Source organism: Oncorhynchus keta, unplaced genomic scaffold, assembly GCF_023373465.1.
Source record: "Oncorhynchus keta strain PuntledgeMale-10-30-2019 unplaced genomic scaffold, Oket_V2 Un_contig_4882_pilon_pilon, whole genome shotgun sequence".
NCBI classification, from domain to species: Eukaryota; Metazoa; Chordata; class Actinopteri; order Salmoniformes; family Salmonidae; genus Oncorhynchus; species Oncorhynchus keta.
The window spans coordinates 103,092-122,073 of NW_026288011.1; the positions used below are offsets into that span (position 1 = coordinate 103,092).

Here is an 18,982-nt window from a genome sequence, read left to right on the forward strand (position 1 = left end):
GCTGAGTTCAATAATCAAACTACAAACATGGCTGAGTTCAATAATCAAACTACAAACATGGCTGAGTTCACCACAAAGAACTACAAACATGGCTGAGTTCAATAATCAAACTACAAACATAGCTGAGTTCACCACAAAGAACTCCAAACATGGCTGAGTTCAACAAAGAACTACAAACACGGCTCCTCAACGACATCACAATACAAATAAAAATGGAGAAAAAAAAACACACTGACACTTTCATTGGCTATTTGTTTTGTTTATTCTGTACACACACAGCTTTCAAATGTCGTGTTTCTCATTCACCATACTTCCTTCTGAGTGGTTTTGCGAGGGGATGAGAGAAGGAAATGAGAAGAGGGATGAAAGGGTGTGCGTCGGCTGTGTAAGCCACGGGGGGTCATTCTCTGCGTTCCAAATGGCACCCTATTCCCCCTACATAGTGCACTACTTTAGACAGAGCCCACGTGCCCTGGTCAAGCACAGAGTATTAGAAAGACAATAGGGACGCAGCGTTAGTGAGGCAGCACCATCTGTATCGGTCATCTCATCAGCATCACAACGAATTCATGGGAGTTATTCAACCGTGTGTGTGTGTGTGTGTGTATCAAGAGAGAAAGAGCGAAAGCAGGTCAATGTTGTCCCTGACTAAACACAGATCTAGGATCAGGTATTTTATTATCCTCCTGCTAGTGGACATTAGAACCACTTGGATAACCTGATCCTAGATCTGTGGTGAGGGAGGCAACGTCTGCCTTGAGCAGGGGGACCGGAAACAGTATCAGAAATATCACTCAGTTACAATATCCATACTAGCATACTACATAGTATGAAACCAATGTATTGGGGATGCAAACTATGTGTGAAAGGACACCCTATTCCCTATATAGTGCACTACTGTTGACCATGGTCCATATGACTCTGGTCAACAGTAGCACACTATATAGGGAGTAGGGTGCCATTTGACCCGCAGTAGTATACTAGTATAGACATTTGACACTGGGAAGGCGTCCTCAAGGCTCAGACGAAGTCGGTGAAGTCGTCCACGGTGGAGACCAGTCTCTTCCTCTGTCCGGAGGAGTCCGTGTTGGAGCCTCCACCGCTGACCTGCTGGTAGGAGGACTGTTTGGTCTGGGAGGAGTGGCTCTGGGTCAGAGAGATACCGGGGGTGGGACGAGACTGGATCTCCTCCTGGGCCTGTGGGGGGGAGATCAGAGAGATACCGGGGGTGAGACGAGACTGGATCTCCTCCTGGGCCTGTGGGGGGATCAGAGAGGGGGTGAGACGAGACTAGATCTCCTCCTGGGCCTGTGGGGGGGGGATCAGAGAGATACCGGGGGTGAGACGAGACTAGATCTCCTCCTGGGCCTGTGGGGGGGGAGAGATACCGGGGTGAGGCGAGACTAGATCTCCTCCTGGGGTGGGGGGGATCAGAGAGATACCGGGGTGAGACGAGACTGGATCTCCTCCTGGGCCTGTGGGGGGATCAGAGAGATACCGGGGTGAGACGAGACTGGATCTCCTCCTGGGCCTGTGGGGGGGATCGGGGTGAGAGAGATCTCCTCCTGGGGTGGGGTCAGAGAGACTGAGACGAGACTAGATCTCCTCCTGGGCCTGTGGGGGGGTCAGAGAGATACCGGGGTGAGACGAGACTAGATCTCCTCCTGGGCCTGTGGGGGGGGATCAGAGAGATACCGGGGTGAGACGAGACTAGATCTCCTCCTGGGCCTGTGGGGGGGATCAGAGAGATACCGGGGTGAGACGAGACTAGATCTCCTCCTGGGCCTGTGGGGGGAGATCAGAGAGATACCGGGGTGAGACGAGACTGGATCTCCTCCTGGGCCTGTGGGGGGAGATCAGAGAGATACCGGGGTGAACGAGACTGGATCTCCTCCTGGGCCTGTGGGGAGATCAGAGAGATACCGGGGGTGAGACGAGACTGGATCTCCTCCTGGGCCTGTGGGGGGGAGATCAGAGAGATACCGGGGGTGAGACGAGACTGGATCTCCTCCTGGGCCTGTGGGGGAGATCAGAGAGATACCGGGGGTGGGACGAGACTGGATCTCCTCCTGGGCCTGTGGGGAGATCAGAGATACCGGGGTGAGACGAGACTGGATCTCCTCCTGGGCCTGTGGGGGGAGATCAGAGAGATACCGGGGTGAGACGAGACTGGATCTCCTCCTGGGCCTGTGGGGGGGGAGATCAGAGAGATACCGGGGGTGAGACGAGACTGGATCTCCTCCTGGGCCTGTGGGGGGAGATCAGAGAGATCGGGGGTCGAGACTAGATCTCCTCCTGGGCCTGTGGGGGGAGATCAGAGAGATACCGGGGTGGACGAGACTAGATCTCCTCCTGGGCCTGTGGGGGAGATCAGAGAGATACCGGGGTGAGACGAGACTAGATCTCCTCCTGGGCCTGTGGGGGGAGATAGATCGGGGGTGGGACGAGACTGGATCTCCTCCTGGGCCTGTGGGGGGGGGGGAGATCAGAGAGATACCGGGGGTGAGACGAGACTAGATCTCCTCCTGGGCCTGTGGGGGGGATTGAGTTGAGAAATTGCCTGATTTCACAGTAGGACCTCGGCGATATGAACATGTTGAGAATGTAGGTAGTTTAGAATGTCCTTGAAATTCACTTAAAAACAACATCAATCCTTGTGCAATATCTATCTATCTATGTATATATAGACAACATGTGTTTCCTAATCACAGTAATCACCAGGTACTGTAAACACGTGTCTCCTAATCACAGTAATCACCAGGTACTGTAAACACGTGTCTCCTAATCACAGTAATCACCAGGTACTGTAAACACGTGTCTCCTAATCACAGTAATCACCAGGTACTGTAAACACGTGTCTCCTAATCACAGTAATCACCAGGTACTGTAAACACGTGTCTCCTAATCACAGTAATCACCAGGTACTGTAAACACGTGTCTCCTAATCACAGTAATCACCAGGTACTGTAAACACGTGTCTCCTAATCACAGTAATCACCAGGTACTGTAAACACGTGTCTCTAATCACAGTAATCACCAGGTACTGTAAACACGTGTCTCCTAATCACAGTAATCACCAGGTACTGTAAACACGTGTCTCCTAATCACAGTAATCACCAGGTACTGTAAACACGGTACTGTAATCACAGTAATCACCAGGTACTGTAAACACGTGTCTCCTAATCACAGTAATCACCAGGTACTGTAAACACGTGTCTCCTAATCACAGTAATCACCAGGTACTGTAAACACGTGTCTCCTAATCACAGTAATCACCAGGTACTGTAAACACGTGTCTCCTAATCACAGTAATCACCAGGTACTGTAAACACGTGTCTCCTAATCACAGTAATCACCAGGTACTGTAAACACGTGTCTCCTAATCACAGTAATCACCAGGTACTGTAAACACGTGTCTCCTAATCACAGTAATCACCAGGTACTGTAAACACGTGTCTCCTAATCACAGTAATCACCAGGTACTGTAAACACGTGTCTCCTAATCACAGTAATCACCAGGTACTGTAAACATGTCTCCTAATCACAGTAATCACCAGGTACTGTAAACACGTGTCTCCTAATCACAGTAATCACCAGGTACTGTAAACACGTGTCTCCTAATCACAGTAATCACCAGGTACTGTAAACACGTGTCTCCTAATCACAGTAATCACCAGGTACTGTAAACACGTGTCTCCTAATCACAGTAATCACCAGGTACTGTAAACACGTGTCTCCTAATCACAGTAATCACCAGGTACTGTAAACACGTGTCTCCTAATCACAGTAATCACCAGGTACTGTAAACACGTGTCTCCTAATCACAGTAATCACCAGGTACTGTAAACACGTGTCTCCTAATCACAGTAATCACCAGGTACTGTAAACACGTGTCTCCTAATCACAGTAATCACCAGGTACTGTAAACACGTGTCTCCTAATCACAGTAATCACCAGGTACTGTAAACACGTGTCTCCTAATCACAGTAATCACCAGGTACTGTAAACACGTGTCTCCTAATCACAGTAATCACCAGGTACTGTAAACACGTGTCTCCTAATCACAGTAATCACCAGGTACTGTAAACACGTGTCTCCTAATCACAGTAATCACCAGGTACTGTAAACACGTGTCTCCTAATCACAGTAATCACCAGGTACTGTAAACACGTGTCTCCTAATCACAGTAATCACCAGGTACTGTAAACACGTGTCTCCTAATCACAGTAATCACCAGGTACTGTAAACACGTGTCTCCTAATCACAGTAATCACCAGGTACTGTAAACACGTGTCTCCTAATTACAGTAATCACCAGGTACTGTAAACATGTCTCTTAACCACAGTAATCACCAGGTACTGTAAACACGTGTCTCCTAATCACAGTAATCACCAGGTACTGTAAACATGTCTCCTAATCACAGTAATCACCAGGTACTGTAAACATGTCTCCTAATCACAGTAATCACCAGGTACTGTAAACATGTCTCCTAATCACAGTAATCACCAGGTACTGTAAACACGTGTCTCCTAATCACAGTAATCACCAGGTACTGTAAACACGTGTCTCCTAATCACAGTAATCACCAGGTACTGTAAACACGTGTCTCCTAATCACAGTAATCACCAGGTACTGTAAACACGTGTCTCCTAATCACAGTAATCACCAGGTACTGTAAACACGTGTCTCCTAATCACAGTAATCACCAGGTACTGTAAACACGTGTCTCCTAATCACAGTAATCACCAGGTACTGTAAACACGTGTCTCCTAATCACAGTAATCACCAGGTACTGTAAACACGTGTCTCCTAATCACAGTAATCACCAGGTACTGTAAACACGTGTCTCCTAATCACAGTAATCACCAGGTACTGTAAACACGTGTCTCCTAATCACAGTAATCACCAGGTACTGTAAACACGTGTCTCCTAATCACAGTAATCACCAGGTACTGTAAACACGTGTCTCCTAATCACAGTAATCACCAGGTACTGTAAACACGTGTCTCTAATCACAGTAATCACCAGGTACTGTAAACACGTGTCTCCTAATCACAGTAATCACCAGGTACTGTAAACACGTGTCTCCTAATCACAGTAATCACCAGGTACTGTAAACACGTGTCTCCTAATCACAGTAATCACCAGGTACTGTAAACACGTGTCTCCTAATCACAGTAATCACCAGGTACTGTAAACACGTGTCTCCTAATCACAGTAATCACCAGGTACTGTAAACACGTGTCTCCTAATCACAGTAATCACCAGGTACTGTAAACACGTGTCTCCTAATCACCAGGTACTGTAAACACGTGTCTCCTAATCACAGTAATCACCAGGTACTGTAAACACGTGTCTCCTAATCACAGTAATCACCAGGTACTGTAAACACGTGTCTCCTAATCACAGTAATCACCAGGTACTGTAAACATGTCTCCTAATCACAGTAATCACCAGGTACTGTAAACACGTGTCTCCTAATCACAGTAATCACCAGGTACTGTAAACACGTGTCTCCTAATCACAGTAATCACCAGGTACTGTAAACACGTGTCTCCTAATCACAGTAATCACCAGGTACTGTAAACACGTGTCTCCTAATCACAGTAATCACCAGGTACTGTAAACACGTGTCTCCTAATCACAGTAATCACCAGGTACTGTAAACACGTGTCTCCTAATCACAGTAATCACCAGGTACTGTAAACACGTGTCTCCTAATCACAGTAATCACCAGGTACTGTAAACACGTGTCTCCTAATCACAGTAATCACCAGGTACTGTAAACACGTGTCTCCTAATCACAGTAATCACCAGGTACTGTAAACACGTGTCTCCTAATCACAGTAATCACCAGGTACTGTAAACACGTGTCTCCTAATCACAGTAATCACCAGGTACTGTAAACACGTGTCTCCTAATCACAGTAATCACCAGGTACTGTAAACACGTGTTTCCTAATTTAGTACATTTCCAGGTTTAATGTTGACTGTTCAGTCCACAATGGAGGTTTGTTCTCAGAGGTGCTCTAACTCTCACCGAGAAACAAAAGGAAGGTTTCTCCACTGAGTGTGAGTGTGTGTGTTCTCACCCTTGTCCGGAGTCTCTTGATGTGTCGTAGTCTGGCCAGCCACTTGGAGGCGTAGGCATCAGAAGGGTTTGCTCTGTACTGGTGGACCAGAGATGCCATCTGAAACACACAGGGAGACATAGACAGTCATGACAGCAGTTATCAACAGCATGCATTTTAATTAAATGTCCAAGGTACTGTGTGTGTGTGTGTGTGTAAGTCACAGTAATCACCAGGTACTCACGTAAACACGTGTCCATCTAATCACAGTAATCACCAGGTTTTGTAAACACGTGATCTTCACTATCACTGGTGTAAACAGTAATCACCAGGTACTGGAAAGAGTCTGAGGACAGTAATCACCAGGGAGAAGGAAAGACGTGTAATCACAGGTAGAAGGAAAGAGGTGAGGAACCAGGTACTGTAAACAGGTGTCTCCTAATCACAGAATCAGGAGAAGGAAAGAGGTGAGGAAGGTAGTAAACAGTGTCTCCTAATCACAGTAATCACCAGGTACTGTAAACACGGGAGAAGGAAAAGGTGAGGAAGTAATCACCAGGTACTGTAAACAGTGTCTCCTAATCACAGTAATCACCAGGTACTGGAAACACGTGTGAGGAATCAGAGTAATCACCAGGTACTGTAAACACGTGTCTCCTAAACAGTAATCACCAGGTACTGTAAACACGTGTCTCCTAATCACAGTAATCACCAGGTACTGTGAGGAAACACGTGAGGAAGTAGAGAATCAGGGAGGAGGAAAGAGTAAATCACAGTAATCACCAGGTACTGAGAGGAAACACGTGTGAGGAAGTAGTAAGACCAACTGAGAAGGAAAGAGGTGACAGTAATCACCAGGTACTGTAAACACGTGTCTCCTAATCACAGTAATCACCAGGTGAGGAAGTAAAGAGGGTCTGGAAAGAGGTGAGGAAGTCAGAGAGGGAGAAGGAAAGAGGTAATCACCAGGTAGAGAGACGAGGTGAGGTAAAATCACAGGTGAGGAAGTCTCCTAATCACAGGAACCAGGTGAGAGAAGGAAAGATGTGAGGAAGTCACAGTAATCACCAGGTACTGTAAACACGTGTCACAGTAATCACCAGGTACTGTAAAAGAGTCTCCTAATCACAGTAATCACAGTAATCAGTAATCCAGGTACTGTAAACACGTGTCTCCTAATCACAGGTAAAGAGGTGAGGAACTGTAAACACGGTCTCCTAATCACAGTAATCACCAGGTGAGGAACTGTAAACACGTGTCTCCTAATCACAGTAATCACCAGGAAAGACTGTCTCCTAATCACAGTAATCACCAGAGAAGGAAACACGTGAGGTCTAGAGAGAGAGGAAGAAGAAAGAGGTGAGGAGAGTCACAGTAATCACCAGGTACTGTAAACACGTGTCTCCTAATCACAGTAATCACCAGGAGAAGGAAACAGGTCTGAGGAATCACAGTAATCACCAGGTACTGTAAACACGTCTCCTAATCACAGTAATCACCAGGTACTGTAAACAGGTCTCCTAATCACCAGGTAGAGGAAACAGTAGGAAAGAGAGGAGTCAGAGGTGAGGAAGTAATCACCAGGGTAAACTGTAAGGACACAGGTACTGGAAACAGGTAAGGAAGTAATCACCAGGTAGGAGGAAAGAGGTGTCTCCTAGAGGAGGAGTAAAGAGGTACTGTAAACACGTGTCTCCTAATCACAGTAATCACCAGGAGGAAAGAGGTGAGGAATCACAGTAGGGATCAAGAGGTGAGGAAGTAGAGAGAGAGAGGAGGAAAGGTGAGGAAGTAGAGGTGGAGAGGAAAGAGGTAAACACAGGAAAGAGGTGAGGAAGTACCAGGTACTGTAAAGGGACAGTAATCACCAGGTACTGTCCAGGAAACACGTGTCAGAGAGAATCACAGTAAGTAGACCAGGTACTGTAGGACAGTGAAAGAGGTGAGAACAGAGGAAACAGAAGGAAAGCAGGAATGAGAATTAGGTGTAAAGTGTGTCTCCTGTGTGAAAGAGTGTGAGTGAAGTCAGAGAGAGAGGGAGAGAGGAAAGACGTGAGGAAGTCACAGTAATGGACCAGGTACTGTAAACAAGAGGTAATCAAGTAGATCACCAGGACTGAAATGTGAGGAAGACAGAGAGAGGGAGAAGGAAAGAGGTGAGGAAGTAGAGAGAGGGAGAAGGAGAAAGGTGAGGAAGTAGAGAGAGGGAGAGGAAAGAGGTGAGGAAGTAGAGAGAGGGAGGAGGAAAGAGGTAGAGAGAGGTGAGAGGGAGAGGAAAGAGGTGAGGGAAGTCAGGAAAGAGGGAGGAAGTAGAGAGAGAGGGAGAAGGAAAGAGGTGAGGAAGTAGAGAGAGGGAGAAGGAAAGAGGTGAGGAAGTAGAGAGAGGGAGGAGGAAAGAGGGAGGAGGAAGTAGAGAGGTGAGAGGAGAGAAGGAAAGAGGTGAGGAAGTCACCAGGAAAGAGGTGAGGACTAGAGAGAGAGGGAGGAGGAAAGAGGTGAGGAAGTAGAGAGAGGGAGGAGGAAAGAGGTGAGGAATAGAGAGAGGGGAAGGAAAGAGGTGAGGAACTCAGAGAGAGAGGGAAAGGAAAGAGGAATTTCCAGAGAGGAAGGAAAGAGGTGAGGAAGTAGAGAGAGAGGGAGAAGGAAAGAGGTGAAGGAAGAGAGAGAGAGGAAGGAAAGAGGTGAGGAAGTAGAAGAGGAGAGGAAAGAGGTGAGGAAGTAGAGAGAGAGGGAGAAGGAAAGAGGTGAGGAAGTAGAGAGAGGGAGGAGAAAGAGGTGAGGAAGTAGAGAGTCCTGGAGGAAAGAGGTGAGGAAGTAGAGAGAGGAGAAGGAAAGAGGTAGAGAGAGAGGGAGGAAGGAGAAGAGAGAGAGAGGAGGAGGAAAGAGGTGAGGTGTGAGTGAGGAGGAAGTAGAGAGAGGGAGGAGGAAAGAGGTGAGGAAGTAGAGAGAGGGAGGAGGAAAGAGAGAGAGAGGGAGAAGGAAAGAGGTGAGGAAGTAGAGAGAGAGGAGGAGGAAAGAGGTGAGGAAGTAGAGAGAGAGGGAGAAGGAAAGAGGTGAGGAAGTAGAGAGAGGGAGGAGGAAAGAGGTGAGGAAGTAGAGAGAGGGAGAAGGAAAGAGAGTGAGGAAGTGAGGAAGTAGAGAGGGAGGAAAGAGGTGAGGAAGTAGAGAGAGAGGGAGAAGGAAAGAGGTGAGGAAGTAGAGAGAGAGGAAAGAGGTGAGGAAGTAGAGAGAGGGAGAAGGAAAAGAGGAGGAGGAAGAGAGAGAGAGAAGGAAAGAGGAGGAAGTAGAGAGAGGGAGAAGGAAAGAGGTGAGGAAGTAGAGAGAGGGAGAAGGAAAGAGGTGAGGAAGTAGAGAGAGAGGGAGGAGGAAAGAGGTGAGGAAGTAGAGAGAGGGAGGAGGAAAGAGGTGAGGAAGTAGAGAGAGAGGAAAGAGGTGAGGAAGTAGAGTGGAGGAGAAAGAGGTGAGGAAGAGAGAGGGAGAAAGAGGTGAGGAAGTAGAGAGAGGGAGAAGGAAAGAGGAGGAAGTCTGAGGAAGTAGAGAGAAAGAGGTGAGGAAGTACCAGAGGAATGGAAAGAGGTGAGGAAGTAGAGAGAGGGAGGAGGAAAGAGGTGAGGAAGTAGAGAGAGGAGGAGGAGAGTGAGGAAGTAGAGAGAGGAAAGAGGTGAGGAAGTAGAGAGAGAAGGAAAGAGGTGAGGAAGTCAGAGGTGAGGAAGACCCTCCAGATGAGGAAGTAGAGAGAGGAAGATGAGAGAGGGAGGAAGAGAGAGAGAAAGGAAAGAGAGAGGAAAGAGGTGAGGAAGTAGAGAGAGGAAAGAGGTGAGGAAGTAGAGAGAGGAAAGAGGTGAGGAAGTAGAGAGAGGAAAGAGGTGAGGAAGTAGAGAGAGGAAAGAGGTGAGGAAGTAGAGAGAGGAAAGAGGTGAGGAAGTAGAGAGAGGAAAGAGGTGAGGAAGTAGAGAGAGGGAGGAGGAAAGAGGTGAGGAAGTAGAGAGAGGGAGAAGGAAAGGTGAGGAAGTAGAGGGAAGGAGGAGAGAGAGGGAGATATGGGGAAAGAGAAGGAAAAAATACAAATCAGTCCATTTCACTTCAACAAAGACTTAATTATGATTTAAAACATCCCCCTTGGCTCCCTGCATCATTGTCCATCTCTACATTAGTCCTTGTTATTCATCCCTTCCACTCACCTTCCCTTCCACTCACCATCCCTTCCACTCACCATCCCTTCCACTCACCATCCCTTCCACTCACCTTCCCTTCCACTCACCTTCCCTTCCACTCACCTTCCCTTCCACTCACCTTCCCTTCCCTTCCACTCACCTTCCCTTCCTCTCACCATCCCTTCCTCTCACCTTCCCTTCCTCTCACCTTCCCTTCCTTCCCTTCCACTCCCCTCCACTCACCTTCCCTTCCACTCCACTCACCTTCCCTTGGGCCTCACCTTCCCTTCCCTCACCTTCCCTCCTCACCTTCCCTTCCTCTCTCCTCACCTTCCCTTCCTCCTCCACTCCCTTCCCCTCCTCCTCTCACCTCCCCTCCCCTTCCTCACCTCTCCTCCTCCTCCCCTTCCTCTCTCCTCCCCTTCCTCTCACCTTCCCCTTCCTCTCTCCTCCCCTTCCTCTCTCCTCCCCTTCCTCTCTCCTCCCCTTCCTCTCTCCTCCCCTTCCTCTCTCCTCCCCTTCCTCTCTCCTCCCCTTCCTCTCTCCTCCCCTTCCTCTCTCCTCCCCTTCCCTTCCTCTCACCTTTCCTGCACTGCAGGGTGACCAGGTTACTTCCGTAGTCCAGAGGCTTAATGATCACCTCAACAAAGTTAAACTGACCCTGGGACACAGACGAGAGAGAGGGAGGGAGGAGAGAGACGAGGGGGAGGGAGGAGAGAGACGAGGGGGAGAGGGAGGAGAGAGACGAGAAGGAGAGGGAGGGAGGATAGAGAGGGAGGATAGAGACGAGAGGGAGGGAGGATAGAGACGAGAGGGAGGGAGAATAGAGACCAGAGGGAGGGAGGATAGAGACCAGAGGGAGGGAGGAGAGAAGAGAGAGAAAGAAGAATATAGAAGAGTTATCATTATTTAATCAAAATGAACACAAAGAACAAAAGTGGGTGTGTTTGTCTGCCTGTATGAGTTAAGTGAGTGAGAAGAGTGAAATGAACACAAAGAACAAAAGTGAGTGGAAGATGAGGTAGTGAGTGTGAGTGAGTGAGTGAGTGAGTGAGTGAGTGAGTGAGTGAGTGAGTGAGTGAGAGAGTGAGAGAGAACGTACCTTGATGGTCCCCAGTTTGTACTCCTCTCCTGAGTCGTTGTAAACCACCATAACAAAGTCGTTTCCAATGTGTCTCTTCTTGTTACAGCAGCCCTTATCACTGTCTCTGTTGGGCATCAGGGTGGCTATGTGGAAGATGGCTGAGGAGAGGAGGAGAGGGGGGTTAGTGGGGGTACAGCAGCCCTTATCACTGTCTCTGTTGGGCATCAGGGTGGCTATGTGGAAGATGGCTGAGGAGAGGAGGAGAGGGGGTTAGTGGGGGTACAGCAGCCCTTATCACTGTCTCTGTTGGGCATCAGGGTGGCTATGTGGAAGATGGCTGAGGAGAGGAGGAGAGGGGGTTAGTGGGGTACAGCAGCCCTTATCACTGTCTCTGTTGGGCATCAGGGTGGCTATGTGGAAGATGGCTGAGGAGAGGAGGAGAGGGGGTTAGTGGGGGTACAGCAGCCCTTATCACTGTCTCTGTTGGGCATCAGGGTGGCTATGTGGAAGATGGCTGAGGAGAGGAGGAGAGGGGGTTAGTGGGGGTACAGCAGCCCTTATCACTGTCTCTGTTGGGCATCAGGGTGGCTATGTGGAAGATGGCTGAGGAGAGGAGGAGAGGGGGTTAGTGGGGGTACAGCAGCCCTTATCACTGTCTCTGTTGGGCATCAGGGTGGCTATGTGGAAGATGGCTGAGGAGAGGAGGAGAGGGGGTTAGTGGGGGTACAGCAGCCCTTATCACTGTCTCTGTTGGGCATCAGGGTGGCTATGTGGAAGATGGCTGAGGAGAGGAGGAGAGGGGGTTAGTGGGGGTACAGCAGCCCTTATCACTGTCTCTGTTGGGCATCAGGGTGGCTATGTGGAAGATGGCTGAGGAGAGGAGGAGAGGGGGTTAGTGGGGGTACAGCAGCCCTTATCACTGTCTCTGTTGGGCATCAGGGTGGCTATGTGGAAGATGGCTGAGGAGAGGAGGAGAGGGGGTTAGTGGGGGTACAGCAGCCCTTATCACTGTCTCTGTTGGGCATCAGGGTGGCTATGTGGAAGATGGCTGAGGAGAGGAGGAGAGGGGGTTAGTGGGGGTACAGCAGCCCTTATCACTGTCTCTGTTGGGCATCAGGGTGGCTATGTGGAAGATGGCTGAGGAGAGGAGGAGAGGGGGTTAGTGGGGGTACAGCAGCCCTTATCACTGTCTCTGTTGGGCATCAGGGTGGCTATGTGGAAGATGGCTGAGGAGAGGAGGAGAGGGGGTTAGTGGGGTACAGCAGCCCTTATCACTGTCTCTGTTGGGCATCAGGGTGGCTATGTGGAAGATGGCTGAGGAGAGGAGGAGAGGGGGTTAGTGGGGGTACAGCAGCCCTTATCACTGTCTCTGTTGGGCATCAGGGTGGCTATGTGGAAGATGGCTGAGGAGAGGAGGAGAGGGGGTTAGTGGGGGTACAGCAGCCCTTATCACTGTCTCTGTTGGGCATCAGGGTGGCTATGTGGAAGATGGCTGAGGAGAGGAGGAGAGGGGGTTAGTGGGGGTACAGCAGCCCTTATCACTGTCTCTGTTGGGCATCAGGGTGGCTATGTGGAAGATGGCTGAGGAGAGGAGGAGAGGGGGTTAGTGGGGGTACAGCAGCCCTTATCACTGTCTCTGTTGGGCATCAGGGTGGCTATGTGGAAGATGGCTGAGGAGAGGAGGAGAGGGGGTTAGTGGGGGTACAGCAGCCCTTATCACTGTCTCTGTTGGGCATCAGGGTGGCTATGTGGAAGATGGCTGAGGAGAGGAGGAGAGGGGGTTAGTGGGGTACAGCAGCCCTTATCACTGTCTCTGTTGGGCATCAGGGTGGCTATGTGGAAGATGGCTGAGGAGAGGAGGAGAGGGGGTTAGTGGGGGTACAGCAGCCCTTATCACTGTCTCTGTTGGGCATCAGGGTGGCTATGTGGAAGATGGCTGAGGAGAGGAGGAGAGGGGGTTAGTGGGGGTACAGCAGCCCTTATCACTGTCTCTGTTGGGCATCAGGGTGGCTATGTGGAAGATGGCTGAGGAGAGGAGGAGAGGGGGTTAGTGGGGGTACAGCAGCCCTTATCACTGTCTCTGTTGGGCATCAGGGTGGCTATGTGGAAGATGGCTGAGGAGAGGAGGAGAGGGGGTTAGTGGGGGTACAGCAGCCCTTATCACTGTCTCTGTTGGGCATCAGGGTGGCTATGTGGAAGATGGCTGAGGAGAGGAGGAGAGGGGGTTAGTGGGGGTACAGCAGCCCTTATCACTGTCTCTGTTGGGCATCAGGGTGGCTATGTGGAAGATGGCTGAGGAGAGGAGGAGAGGGGGTTAGTGGGGGTACAGCAGCCCTTATCACTGTCTCTGTTGGGCATCAGGGTGGCTATGTGGAAGATGGCTGAGGAGAGGAGGAGAGGGGGTTAGTGGGGGTACAGCAGCCCTTATCACTGTCTCTGTTGGGCATCAGGGTGGCTATGTGGAAGATGGCTGAGGAGAGGAGGAGAGGGGGTTAGTGGGGGTACAGCAGCCCTTATCACTGTCTCTGTTGGGCATCAGGGTGGCTATGTGGAAGATGGCTGAGGAGAGGAGGAGAGGGGGCTAGTGGGGGTACAGCAGCCCTTATCACTGTCTCTGTTGGGCATCAGGGTGGCTATGTGGAAGATGGCTGAGGAGAGGAGGAGAGGGGGGTTAGTGGGGGTACAGCAGCCCTTATCACTGTCTCTGTTGGGCATCAGGGTGGCTATGTGGAAGATGGCTGAGGAGAGGAGGAGAGGGGGGTTAGTGGGGGTACAGCAGCCCTTATCACTGTCTCTGTTGGGCATCAGGGTGGCTATGTGGAAGATGGCTGAGGAGAGGAGGAGAGGGGGGTTAGTGGGGGTACAGCAGCCCTTATCACTGTCTCTGTTGGGCATCAGGGTGGCTATGTGGAAGATGGCTGAGGAGAGGAGGAGAGGGGGGTTAGTGGGGGTACAGCAGCCCTTATCACTGTCTCTGTTGGGCATCAGGGTGGCTATGTGGAAGATGGCTGAGGAGAGGAGGAGAGGGGGTTAGTGGGGGTACAGCAGCCCTTATCACTGTCTCTGTTGGGCATCAGGGTGGCTATGTGGAAGATGGCTGAGGAGAGGAGGAGAGGGGGTTAGTGGGGGTACAGCAGCCCTTATCACTGTCTCTGTTGGGCATCAGGGTGGCTATGTGGAAGATGGCTGAGGAGAGGAGGAGAGGGGGTTAGTGGGGTACAGCAGCCCTTATCACTGTCTCTGTTGGGCATCAGGGTGGCTATGTGGAAGATGGCTGAGGAGAGGAGGAGAGGGGGTTAGTGGGGGTACAGCAGCCCTTATCACTGTCTCTGTTGGGCATCAGGGTGGCTATGTGGAAGATGGCTGAGGAGAGGAGGAGAGGGGGTTAGTGGGGGTACAGCAGCCCTTATCACTGTCTCTGTTGGGCATCAGGGTGGCTATGTGGAAGAAGATGGCTGAGGAGAGGAGGAGAGGGGGTTAGTGGGGGTACAGCAGCCCTTATCACTGTCTCTGTTGGGCATCAGGGTGGCTATGTGGAAGATGGCTGAGGAGAGGAGGAGAGGGGGTTAGTGGGGGTACAGCAGCCCTTATCACTGTCTCTGTTGGGCATCAGGGTGGCTATGTGGAAGATGGCTGAGGAGAGGAGGAGAGGGGGTTAGTGGGGGTACAGCAGCCCTTATCACTGTCTCTGTTGGGCATCAGGGTGGCTATGTGGAAGATGGCTGAGGAGAGGAGGAGAGGGGGTTAGTGGGGGTACAGCAGCCCTTATCACTGTCTCTGTTGGGCATCAGGGTGGCTATGTGGAAGATGGCTGAGGAGAGGAGGAGAGGGGGTTAGTGGGGGTACAGCAGCCCTTATCACTGTCTCTGTTGGGCATCAGGGTGGCTATGTGGAAGATGGCTGAGGAGAGGAGGAGAGGGGGTTAGTGGGGGTACAGCAGCCCATGTTCTGGAAGATGGCTGAGGAGAGAGGAGGAGAGGGGGTTAGTTATCACTGTCTCTGTTGGGCATCAGGGTGGCTATGTGGAAGATGGCTGAGGAGAGGAGGAGAGGGGGTTAGTGAGGGTACAGCAGCCCTTATCACTGTCTCTGTTGGGCATCAGGGTGGCTATGTGGAAGATGGCTGAGGAGAGGAGGAGAGGGGGTTAGTGGGGTACAGCAGCCCTTATCACTGTCTCTGTTGGGCATCAGGGTGGCTATGTGGAAGATGGCTGAGGAGAGGAGGAGAGGGGGGTTAGTGGGGGTACAGCAGCCCTTATCACTGTCTCTGTTGGGCATCAGGGTGGCTATGTGGAAGATGGCTGAGGAGAGGAGGAGAGGGGGGTTAGTGGGGGTACAGCAGCCCTTATCACTGTCTCTGTTGGGCATCAGGGTGGCTATGTGGAAGATGGCTGAGGAGAGGAGGAGAGGGGGGTTAGTGGGGGTACAGCAGCCCTTATCACTGTCTCTGTTGGGCATCAGGGTGGCTATGTGGAAGATGGCTGAGGAGAGGAGGAGAGGGGGGTTAGTGGGGGTACAGACAGACCCCTCTTTGGGCATCAGCTTTAACCCTGAACCCTGGGGTACAGAGTAACACCTGTAAGTAGAAATACAGTCACCCTGCATGATGTCATCGTGCCAGCAGTAGGTAAACTCCCCGTCATCTCCATACTGGTCTAGACCCCCCAGGAAGATCTGGTCTGGATCACAGTCCTTCAGGTGGATCAGCTTCCCCAGGCCGGTCAGGAAGCCAGCGTAGCGGTTAGAACCATACTCATTGGACAGGATGGACACCTCGTTGAATACCTGGGGTAGGGAGCAGGCAGGAGAGAGGGGGAGGGAGGGAGGGGGAGGAAGGAGAGAGGGAAAGGGGGAGGAAGGAGAAATGGAAAGGGAGAGAGGGAAAGGGGGAGGAAGGAGAGAGGGAAAGGGAGAGAGGGGGAGGAAGGAGAGAGGGAAAGGGGGGGAGGGGAGAGGAAGGAGAGAGGGGAGGGGAGGAAGGAGAGGTGGAGGGAGAGGAAGGAGAGGTGGAGGGAGAGGAAGGAGAGGTGGAGGGAGAGGAAGGAGAGGGGAGGGAGAGGAAGGAGAGGTGGAGGGAGAGGAAGGAGAGGAAGGAGAGGGGAGGGAGAGGAAGGAGAGGAAGGAAGGAGAGGGGGGAGAGGAAGGAGAGGTGGAGGGAGGGGGAAGGAGAGGGGAAGGGGGAGAGAGGGAAAGGGGGGAGAAAGGAGAGAGGGAAGGGGGGGGAAAGGAGAGAGGGAAAGGGGGGAAAGGAGAGAGGGAAAGGGGGGAGAAAGGAGAGAGGGAAGGGGGGAAAGGAGAGAGGGAAAGGGGGGGGAGAGAGGGAAAGGGGAGGGAGAGGAAGGGAGAGGGGGAGAGAGGGGAAAGGGGAGGGAAAGGAGGGGGGGAAGGAGAGAGGGAAAGGGGAGGGGAGGAAGGAGAGGGGGAGGGAGAGGAAGGAGAGGTGGAGGGAGAGGAAGGAGAGGTGGAGGGAGAGGAAGGAGAGGTGGAGGGAGAGGAAGGAGAGGGAAAGGAGGGAGAGGAAGGAGAGAGGGAGGGGGGGAGGAGAGGAGAGGGGGAGGAAGGAGAGAGGGAAAGGGGGGGGAGAGAGGGAAAGGGGGAGAGAGAGAGGGAGGGGAGAGGAAGGAGAGAGGGAAAGGGGGATGGGGGGAGAAAGGAGAGAGGGAAAGGGGGATGGGGAGAGAGGGAAAGGGGGAGGGGGAGAGGGGAGGAAGGAGAGAGGGAAAGGGGGAGAGAGAGGGGGAGGAAGGAGAGAGGGAAAGGGGGGAGAGAGGGGGAGGAAAGAGAGAGGGAAAGGGGGGGAGAGGGGGGGAGGAAGGAGAGAGGGAAAGGGGGGGAGAGAGGGGGGAGGAAGGAGAGAGGGAAAGGGGGAGGGAGAGAGGGGGAGGAAGGAGAGAGGGAAAGGGGGAGGGAGAAAGTCCGTTCATTAAAGGTTGTTTCGGTAGTCAACCCATACTACCACTACAAGTGTGTTTCAGACTCATTTGTACCTTCCTCTGGAATCTAAATGTCGTCTCCGGTCCACACAGGGTTTATAGAGTCCTTGTGGTCATGTGTGGACGGGAGGGGACATTACATATTGTACCAACCCCCCAAATAAACAGCAGAAAACACAAGGTGGAATTTCTAAATGTGTTTGTGCATCTGCAGTGTTTCCCTTGTTAGCCAAATGTTAGTCTAGCGGCCGGCTACCCAAACCTGCAGTTCGTCTAGCGGCCGGCTACCCAAACCTGTAGCTAGTCTAGCGGCCGGCTACCCAAACCTGTAGCTAGTCTAGCGGCCGGCTACCCAAACCTGTAGTTAGTCTAGCGGCCGGCTACCCAAACCTGCAGTTAGTCTAGCGGCCGGCTACCCAAACCTGTAGCTAGTCGAGGCCAGCTACCCAAACCTGTAGTTAGTCTAGAGGCCAGCTACCCAAACCTGTAGTTAGTCTAGAGGCCAGCTACCCAAACCTGTAGTTAGTCTAGCGGCCGGCTACCCAAACCTGTAGTTAGTCGAGGCCAGCTACCCAAACCTGTAGTTAGTAGAGGCCAGCTACCCAAACCTGTAGTTAGTCTAGAGGCCAGCTACCCAAACCTGTAGTTAGTCGAGGCCAGCTACCCAAACCTGTAGTTAGTCTAGAGGCCAGCTACCCAAACCTGTAGTTAGTAGAGGCCAGCTACCCAAACCTGTAGTTAGTCTAGCGGCCGGCTACCCAAACCTGTAGTTAGTCTAGCGGCCAGCTACCCAAACCTGTAGTTAGTCTAGAGGCCAGCTACCCAAACCTGTAGTTAGTCTAGAGGCCAGCTACCCAAACCTGTAGTTAGTCGAGGCCAGCTACCCAAACCTGTAGTTAGTCTAGCGGCCGGCTACCCAAACCTGTAGTTAGTCTAGCGGCCGGCTACCCAAACCTGTAGCTAGTCTAGCGGCCGGCTACCCAAACCTGTAGCTAGTCTAGCGGCCGGCTACCCAAACCTGTAGTTAGTCTAGAGGCCAGCTACCCAAACCTGTAGCTAGTCTAGCGGCCGGCTACCCAAACCTGTAGTTAGTCTAGCGGCCAGCTACCCAAACCTGTAGTTAGTCTAGAGGCCAGCTACCCAAACCTGTAGTTAGTCTAGAGGCCAGCTACCCAAACCTGTAGTTAGTCTAGAGGCCAGCTACCCAAACCTGTAGTTAGTCTAGAGGCCAGCTACCCAAACCTGTAGTTGGTCTAGAGGCCAGCTACCCAAACCTGTAGTTAGTCTAGAGGCCAGCTACCCAAACCTGTAGTTGGTCTAGAGGCCAGCTACCCAAACCTGTAGTTGGTCTAGAGGCCAGCTACCCAAACCTGTAGTTAGTCTAGAGGCCAGCTACCCAAACCTGTAGTTGGTCTAGAGGCCAGCTACCCAAACCTGTAATAATCATGGTTGAATTCCAGACCGATTGGCCCCCATTGATCTTCTCCAAGCCCCGAGGCAAAGTGTGTAGAATTGCAGGAATTTGATCACAAAATTATAAACATCTCTCTCCACCCCGTGGCAATATGTGGATTGCAGGAAATGTTTAGATTAATCTGGTCTCACCTGTCCAGCTCCGACAAACACCACTCCAATCTTATGGGTATCATATGGAGGCATCTGGTCCAGAACCTTCACCGCTCTGTCGATCAGCTAGGGGGGAGAGAGAGAGACACTGTCGATCAGCTAGGGGGGAGAGAGAG

At 51.5% G+C, this 18,982-nt stretch overlaps 1 protein-coding gene and 1 long non-coding RNA gene across 10 annotated transcripts; one reads left to right on the top strand and one right to left on the bottom strand.

The window, feature by feature from the left end:
* Nucleotides 1-225: 225 nt before the first annotated feature.
* On the bottom strand, nucleotides 226-18,932 carry LOC127924995 (tuberin-like; the record flags this gene model as incomplete). The annotated part of the gene is made up of 6 exons (XM_052509642.1): nucleotides 226-1,197; nucleotides 6,092-6,190; nucleotides 10,793-10,885; nucleotides 11,327-11,466; nucleotides 15,906-16,092; nucleotides 18,846-18,932. Coding segments are annotated over 6 exons (783 nt in total), but the record flags the coding sequence as incomplete, so codon positions are not given.
* Nucleotides 8,372-10,367, top strand: LOC127924990 (uncharacterized). Of its 9 annotated transcripts, none has more exons than XR_008119465.1 (8): nucleotides 8,372-8,405; nucleotides 8,687-8,720; nucleotides 8,781-8,814; nucleotides 9,090-9,155; nucleotides 9,224-9,257; nucleotides 9,378-9,475; nucleotides 9,647-9,678; nucleotides 9,887-10,367. It is a non-coding gene; the product is annotated as an uncharacterized LOC127924990 (long non-coding RNA). The 9 variants fall into 9 exon arrangements; XR_008119457.1 differs by having other exon boundaries at nucleotides 8,374-8,437; nucleotides 9,090-9,123; XR_008119458.1 differs by lacking the exon at nucleotides 9,224-9,257 and having other exon boundaries at nucleotides 9,862-10,367.
* Nucleotides 18,933-18,982: the final 50 nt, after the last annotated feature.